General features: G+C 48.1%; 1 protein-coding gene across 1 annotated transcript; it reads right to left on the bottom strand.

Annotated features, from left to right (window-relative positions):
- Positions 1–471: 471 nt before the first annotated feature.
- On the bottom strand, positions 472–7,374 carry CCT3 (chaperonin containing TCP1 subunit 3). Its single transcript, XM_018088640.2, has 14 exons — positions 7,353–7,374; positions 7,004–7,137; positions 6,420–6,470; positions 6,269–6,331; positions 5,610–5,706; positions 5,146–5,263; positions 4,782–4,968; positions 4,133–4,282; positions 3,558–3,690; positions 2,974–3,055; positions 2,672–2,852; positions 1,870–2,115; positions 1,508–1,639; positions 472–830 (listed from the first exon to the last, which is right to left on the bottom strand). Exons 1-14 carry the CDS (start codon positions 7,372–7,374, stop codon positions 726–728), a joined length of 1,701 nt encoding a protein of 566 aa, XP_017944129.2. The 3' UTR covers positions 472–725.
- Between the last annotated feature and the right edge of the window lie 826 nt (positions 7,375–8,200).

Genomic DNA, 8,200 nt, shown 5'->3' with positions numbered 1-8,200 from the left:
TCCCACCTGGCCTTGAACACCTCCCAGAGACCGGGCATCCACAGCTTCTCCGGGCAACCTGTGCCCGTGCCTCACTACCCTCCCAGGAAGGTATTTTTTCCCCCGTATCTCATTCTCTGGACTTGCTCCTCCTTGCACATCCTTCCTGTGCTGGGAGGCCCAGCGCTGGAGGCAGCACTGCAGGTGGAGTCTCAGCAGAGCAGAGGGGCAGAATCTCCCCACCATGTGCTGCCCAGGCTGCTGGGGATGAGCCTGGCATAGCATTGGCTTTCTGGGCTCATTGAGCTGGGTCACGTTGAGTTTCTTGTCAACCCACACCCCCAAGTCCTTCTCCCTGGGCCTGTGTTTGTGCTTGGGGTTGCCTGGATGCAGGTTCAGCACCTGCCCTTGGCCTCACTGAACCTCCTGGGGTTGTCAAAGACCTACTTGCCCACACCCACCCTCCTCCACCATGGGCATTAAACACACAGAGCCTGAAACAACATGTTTATTTTGGGGCAAAGAGGAGAAGTTTCAGTCTGGAACCCTCACCCCAGGAGCAGTGTCCCCCAGTGCAGAGACACCAACAGTAACAGACTTTTCCCCACGTCCAGGGTTTTATCCATCCCTTCCAGACTTCAGACAAACCTTCCCCGGCTCAGCCTCAGCACTGGGTCGCGGCATTGAGAACTCATCCCTATGTCAAGGTCGAGGCAGCTGGTTCTCTCTGGTGGAGACTCAACCCCTCACTCCTGGGCTGCTTCGGGCGCCGCGGGCTGCTTGCTTTGGTTGTCACCCTTCTTTTTGTGCCCCGACACGATATCATCAATACGGAGGAGGAGAACTGCAGTCTGCAGAGAAACCCCACACCCAGGGCTCGTCAGGAGCTCAGCACAAAAAACAAAACCCAGCCTGCCCAGCTCACATGCCACGCAACCACCAGCCTATGGTTCTTTCAGCACAGGAGAAGGGACACTGTGCCTTGCAGGCACGTGGGAACAGCAAGGGGATGCTTTACCCTCCACCATGGAAACAAAGACACCCATCTTTTCTCATTGACTGACAGAGAACAGACACAGTGTCCCTTTGAGGAACAGCCTTTGATCCAACACCAGTGAGAGAATGGCAGGATCTGTAATGAGGGGGGGCAGTTGACACACGGCAGCCCCAGCCAGCATAAAGCGCCCAGGGCACTGACAATTCCAGCATGCTGCTGGCATGGGACTGCTCACATGCAGCTCTGTCTGGTCCTGGGAGCAGCCTGTCCCTGTGAGAACCATTTGGAGGAAAAGGTGGGATGGAATATGCTGAATTTTAGCCACAGGATCAAAAACCAAGCTTTGGGAAAGCCCGAGTCTGGGCTTCCACATCTCTCATCATCTCACCTTTGACAGCAGCAAGCTCAGACACCTGCACAGCCCATGCTGGATGTGTGACACCCACCCAAGCACCCCAGTGCAAAGGGAGGGACATCCTCCTCTCGCAAGGGATATGCCACAGAGGCTCTGGAGTTCACACCTCTCCTTACCTCCACGGCTGTTTTGTAGGTCTGCAGTTTGACAGCCAAGGGCTCCCAGATCCCTAGCTCTTTCATGTCAACCAGGGCTCCAGTCTCCCCATTCACCCCCCATGTCTGGCTGCCTTCCTGGGTATGCTTGGCCTGGAAGCAGAAAGACAGGCGTAGGGTGAGACAGCAAATTCCCCTCTAGAAGCTCACAGCGACCATGGGCTCAGGAAACAGTAACAGGCCATTAGAATAGTCTCAATTTTGGAGTTCATACAAGAATGTTACTGGCAGCCTGACAAAGGCATTGCTATGAAAGGTGACTGATCCCAAGGGCTGTGCAGAGTGGGAAGGGGTTGACTCCCTCCTGGTGCCCCATGCCTTACCCTGAGTGAGGTCAGAACACGGATGGTACTGGCGCCACAGTTCTGGATCAGCGTCCGGGGAATGACCTCCAGAGCCTGGGCCACTGCACGGTAGGGCCACTGCTCCACACCTGTCATGCCCTTGGACCTCTCGGTCAGTGCATGGGACACAGCCATTTCGGTGGCTCCCCCGCCCGGCACCAGCTGTGGGTCCATGAGGACATTCCGGCACACCTGCATGGCATCCTGCAGGTTGCGCTCCACCTCCTGCAACAGGCACAGATCACAGGATTGCTGAGGTTACAAAAGCCCTCTAAGATCAGAGTCCAACCATTCCCTCAGCACTGCCAAGGCCACCACTAACCCATGTCCCCAGGTGCCACATCCACATGGCTGTTAAACCCCTCCAGGAATGGGAACTCTCCACCACTGCCCTGGGCAGCCTGTGCCAGTGCCTGACCACATTTTCCACGAAAAAATTTTCCCTAATATCCAATCTAAACCTCCTCTGGTGCAACCTGAGGCCATTTCCTCTTGTTCTGTCACTTGTTACCAGGGTGAAGAGCCTGACCCCCACCTGGCTACAACCTCCTGTCAGGTAGCAGTAGAGAGACTCAGAGATCCCTGTTGGGACCCCCCAGCTCCCTCAGCTGCTCCTTGTGCTCCAGACCTTTCCCCAGCTCTGCTGCCCCTCTCATTATTAACTGGAGCACCACACCAGCTGAAAGCTCAGCCCACAGTCTGCTGGCCATGACTTACTGACACCACGAATGTGGCTGGGACAGGAGGTGAAGCAACCCATGCTTACCCTCCCCACACTTACCGCTAAGATTTCCTTGCTGGCTCCCCGCAGGATGATCGTGCAAGCCTTGGGTTCTTTGCAATCAGTGATGAAGGCAAAATACTCATCTCCTATTTTTTTCACTTCAAAGAGCCTGGCACCAGTTCCCACATCCTCCTCCCGGAGCTCATCTGTGCGACTGACAATGCGAGCTCCACAGGCCCTGGAACACCAAAACATCACATCAGACACTCACAGATAAGAACTGGGGAGAAGGAGTAAGATCAGAACACGCCCATGCCATGCACAGCAGGAACAGGCTCCAGCCAGGAGCCGGCACTTACCTGGCGATCCGGTTGTTGTCAGTCTTCCGCACCCTGCGGATGGCGGTAATGTTGGCTCTCATCAGGTAGTGCTGGGCCAGGTCTGAAACGAGATTTTTGCAAATTTAGTGATGAATCAGTGGTATCGTGACAAATTTTATGTGTTTATCAGTGACCAATTCAGCTATTCTAGTTCCAGTCTTTAAAGCAAAAAGGATTATGGAAAAAATCCTAAATGTAGCTTCTTAAACCAGGCTGCAAGGCAAAATGGCAGCACAGCTCTCAAGAGTTTAAGACAGCCTCACTTGTATTTTGGTATCTTTCCAAAATGCTGAAAAAGCAAAATATTATTGTAAGAGTCCAAGTTCACATGGCAACACCAAGGACCAACTTCAATGCCCGCAGTGTACAACTACTTGCTAGAAAGCTAAAATACAAACCAAAACTAGGTTCCACACCAGGTCTGCGGAGGAGTTGTGCTAATTTGCTACTGGGGGTTTTTTTGGTTTCTTTTCGAGTTTCTGAACCATGAATTTAACACCATTTAACATCATGAACCTCAGTGAAATGAATTCAACACAAAGAAGGATCATATGTGCTATTACCAGAAACTCCTTTTTCTGTGATGACCAGATCTGGCTTGACTCTTATCAGATCCTCACACATTTGCTGAATGTACTCCTCCTCCATCTGCAGGATGCGGGCAAAGTCTTCCTCTCGTGTAATTTCAATGTCAGTCTGCACAAAAGACATGTAAACAGCTCAGTGTGTTCATCCCAACCCTTCACCATGTTAGACACACATCCCCCACGTCAAGTAGCTAAACTCCTCCAGTATCACCAGGGAAAGAGTCAGGGATGAACACCACGGATCAAATAAACTGTGACATTGTGTCAGCTGAGCCTTAGCATTAGTTCAAGCTCAGAAATATTTCTTTAGCTCTTTACCAGCACACAGATACACAAACTGCTGTAGCTGCTTCAATGAGTCAAAGCGCTGTGGCCTCACTCCTGTTTTACTGGACTCCACAGCCGAATTAGCCCACATGTGCACAACGCCTTTGAGAGGCACAACACAGAAAGCCTTTCACCACTTGTGCTTTTAACAAGCCATCTGCATTTGTTCACTTTACATGTCCTAAATCAAGAGCGGTGGACATCTCCAACAGGACCCACATTACCTGGCTCTCTCCTTTCTTGTACTCTAGAGAACAATCCAGAAGGACAATGCGTGGATTCTTAATAAGACGACGCATTTTGGGATGGGTCACATCTTTATTCACCATGATTCCACGCAAAACACATGAGTCTTCACTAAAACCACCTGGAATCTGACAGACACAAGGAAGGGGGGAAATGAGACGAGTCAGTTTAGTCCACAAAAACCTGTGTATCTGAAGGTTTCTCCTGAAACTGTCTGTCCCATGTACAGAAAAGGGAAAACCTCCCCCGGGTAATCATAGCGCATCCAGGTCATGATATAAAGTTTAATTTTAAGTGCATATTGACTTAGATTTCAAGTGAGAAGCTGTGGAAGAGCTTAAGAAACTTTTCACATCCTACTGCCTGGCAACGCGTTTCATCTTCCATCTTCCAAATGCAACTGAAATTATCTTTTTGACAAATATTCCAAAAGGGTTGAAATAACAGCCCCTCTTTGCAGTGCAAACCAGCGAAGCCAACAGCACTGACTGAAATATCTTTGAGGGTGGTTATGTCTGTGGACTGCAGAGAGGTAACACAAAATTCTTCCCACTGCACCCCACAGTCAGCTAGTTCAGAACAAGAAAGGGGCACACAGGGATAAGAAACAGTTCAGGACACACTCACCTTTTCTACTTTTGCGTATTTTTTAATATCAATTTCCCTTCTGCCATTTTCTTCAAATTCCACGGTCTTAACGGCATCAAGAGCGATGCTACAGGCCAAGTCAGACCAGCGGTTTATTGCCTTCGTGTTTATCGCACTCTTTATTATTTTAAGCATCATCTCTTTGTTGTTCACATCCACTGGAGTGCTGGGACAAAGAAAAACCAAAGAGCAAACTGAGTATTACTCCAAGCTATCTGTCCCTTTGAGTCCCTCTCCAATTATGTTAATTGTATTCTAACATAACTGCCTAAAGCAGCAGCTGCTTGAAGCAGTACAGAAAGCCCACATCCCTCCTTTCTAACTCCCACCAGCCCATACTTACCCAATTTTCTTCAGAATACTGATCATGTCATCCAGAGCCTTACGATAAGCCCAGATGATCACAGTTGGGTGCATCTGCTGTTCAAGAAAGTGTTCAGCAACAGAGAGCATCTCTCCAGCTAAAAAAAAATTAAAAATAAATCAAAATCCCTCAGATAAATTAGGAGGATAATTGCCACTCAAGACAGAAGAGCAGCATACCAGACAAAATGTATCTTCTATCCATGCAAGGAGCTCTAACATCACCTATACCTTTCTTTACCCTTAGTGGTGGTTATCCCAGGGAAAGCACAACTTCCCAAAGCGTGGAGCTGATCACCTAAGGGTCTCATGAACAAAGCACGCTCTTGCACAGTAAAAAAAAAATTATCCATTTTAAGGTTGGTAAATAACTCATTATGGGCCCTGATAAGCAAAGAGGGCGAACTCCAGCCTCTAAACAAACTGTCTGAGTCAGCCTCTTACCAAGGATAATGACAGATGTGGTCCCGTCTCCGACTTCTTCATCCTGCGTGCGGCTGATCTCTATCATTGATTTTGCAGCTGGATGCTGGACTTGGATCTGTGCAGGAGCAAGGGGTATGGATTTGTTCCAGAATACTAAAGCAGAAACATCTTGCATTGCTCAATGGAACAAATATCACAGCTTTAATACAGTTTTAAAGGCATTCTGCGCAATCGCAGCAAAGCTCTTCCTTCTTTTTTGACCAAAACCAAGCCTTTGTATTTGACAATGTTGTGTCCCTCCCGGTTTTTCAGGCATTAGAGTTTTTTGGATGTTCTTTCAACAGCACTTGTACTAGAGAGAAAATAATTTCTTGGTATCCTTACGTGGCATTGTGAACATCGCTGTCTACTCAGAAGATCTTGATGCAACTGATTATAGCTACAATTACCAAAGCCTTTACATCAGTCTTATAAAAACGCCATGAAAACTTCCCATCCCAGGATCAAACCTACATTTCTGCAGAACAAGAGCATTTGCTGGAAATGTTTCGCTCCTCCCCAGTGAGCACCTTTCTGGTTCTCAGGACAGATGAGATCATACAGCTCTATTGGCACCCAAGACTCCAGAATATTCCGACTCACGTGTTAAACAAGACAATCCTTCAGGAGAAACTTACTTCTCTAAGAATAGCATTGCCATCGTTGGTCATCACAATGCCACCCATGGGGTCCAAAAGCATCTGCAACCACAAGAAAACCAATACTTGTGCTGCAACATTGGTGATGCAGCTGCCTAGAAACACCCCACAGAACAGCACAAGTTCTTACCTTCATCATAGCTCTTGGTCCTAAGCATGTTCGGATAATGTCAGCAATGGTCTAGGGGAAACCAAAGAAATGAAGTACTACAGGTAAGCGTCAAAAAGTCTAAAAAAACCCTATAGTGGGTCTGAAACCAGCAGTCCCTCTGAAATTTAAGCGACCCAACAACTCTGCCATGGCTGAGATGCAGACAAGGTTTAAGAACTGTCTGGAAATGAGAACGCAGGGATTATAAGGGCACTGGTACTACACTGTATTATTATCTCAGTCAGATGTCAAAACTGAGGTGCTTTCAGACTTTGCAGAGAAAGGAGGTTTGGTGGGTTAAACCCCTCTATGTGCAGTTATAGGGCACCCCTTACATGAATAGTGCAGATGTTTTATTTTTTATACAGAATTTTTATATAAAAGTATAAAAATATCTTCTGTTAACACAGGAAATTATTTTCTATGTTGCTTCTTCTATTCTGGGTTCATATAGACTAGAGAAAATATGCTTCAGATCCAACTTTCCCTCAGAAATATAAAAATACACACACACGGAGAAAAAAAAAGAATAATCAAAACAGCCCGATACTAGAATTTGGTACCTTCGCAGCAGTGATGTTTCCTGTCTGGACTTTTCTTCCAGACTCACGTTTTGTGTTCTGACCTAAAGCACACAGAAAAAATGAATTTAATCGAGTACAATCAAGTACAATGCAGTAAGGATGCAGCCACACCTCTCAGTCACACACATATGACACGTGACCAGTTCTAAATTCAGAGTTTACATTATAAATACTGCAGTCATGATGAGAAACACACTGACAGAAGAGCGTCAGCAAAAAACACTCCCTATTATAACAGAACTCCTTGTGAGCATCCTAACTGAGACAAAGCTTTGCAACCCTGAAACAGAAACCTATTGCCCCAGAAAATCAAACTGCAGGGACTCACTAGGATCTGCCAGATCCCACATGGTCAAGGAGGTGCTGTTGCACAGCACTGTTCAGTCACAAAAAGTTACAGAGGCCTAGGCACAGTTCAAAGAACTGGGTGAACATGAAGTTAATCCATTGAAGTTGCCTTTGGCACATGAGGGTGAGCAGCCCCCGGGGTACCACAGGCTCACAATCACAGCTGAGGACCAGCTGTCAACAGACTCTGCCCTAGAGCTGAAGGCTGCTCTTCTGCTACTACAAGCCTGCCCCAGGTATGCACAGATTTACTCAGAAGTAGGTGCATCCACATGGAGAGGTGTAAGACAGAACAAAAGGGGCCCTGGGCTCCAACAGTCTGCCTCCTAGGCTAATAGGGAATAGAGCAGATGGAGATGGGAATGCAATACCCAAGCAGAAATAAATCCTTGTGTTGGAGAGTGGTGAGAGAATCATAAAATGGTTTGAGTTGGAAGGGACTTAAAGACCATCTAGTTCCAAACCCCTTCCACGGGCAGGGACATCTTCCACTATCCCAGGTTGCTCCGAGCCCCGTCCAACCCGGCCTTGGAACACTTCCAGGGAGGGGGCAGCCACAGCTTCTCTGGGCAACCTATGCCTATGCTAGTGACTCACTTCCCTCACAGGGAAGAATTTCTTCTCAATATCCCATCTAACCCTGCCCTCTGGCAGTGGGAAGCCATTCTCCCTTGTCCTAAGTCCCTCTCCAGCTCTCCTGCAGCTCCTTTAGGCACTGGAAGGAGCTCTAAAGTCTCCCTGGAGCCTTCTCCTCTCCAGGTTAACACCCCCAGCTCTCCCAGCTTGGCTCCAGAGCAGAGGGGCTCCAGCCCTCGGAACATCTCCATG

This window comes from Manacus vitellinus, unplaced genomic scaffold (assembly GCF_001715985.3).
Source record: "Manacus vitellinus isolate BGI_N305 unplaced genomic scaffold, ASM171598v3 scaffold_106_pilon, whole genome shotgun sequence".
NCBI lineage: Eukaryota > Metazoa > Chordata > Aves > Passeriformes > Pipridae > Manacus > Manacus vitellinus.
The sequence above is the reverse complement of the archived record's forward strand: the minus strand, read 5'-3'. Positions and strand labels throughout refer to the sequence as shown.

Coding starts and splice junctions, on each gene's coding strand:
- CCT3 (XM_018088640.2), bottom strand. CDS start 7,374: ATGTGGGATCTGGCAGATCCTA. Junction 6,471..7,003: donor GAAACATCACTGCTGCGAAG/GTACCAAATTCT, acceptor GGTTTCCCCTAG/ACCATTGCTGACATTATCCG. Junction 5,264..5,609: donor CACATCTGTCATTATCCTTG/GTAAGAGGCTGA, acceptor ATTTTTTTTTAG/CTGGAGAGATGCTCTCTGTT.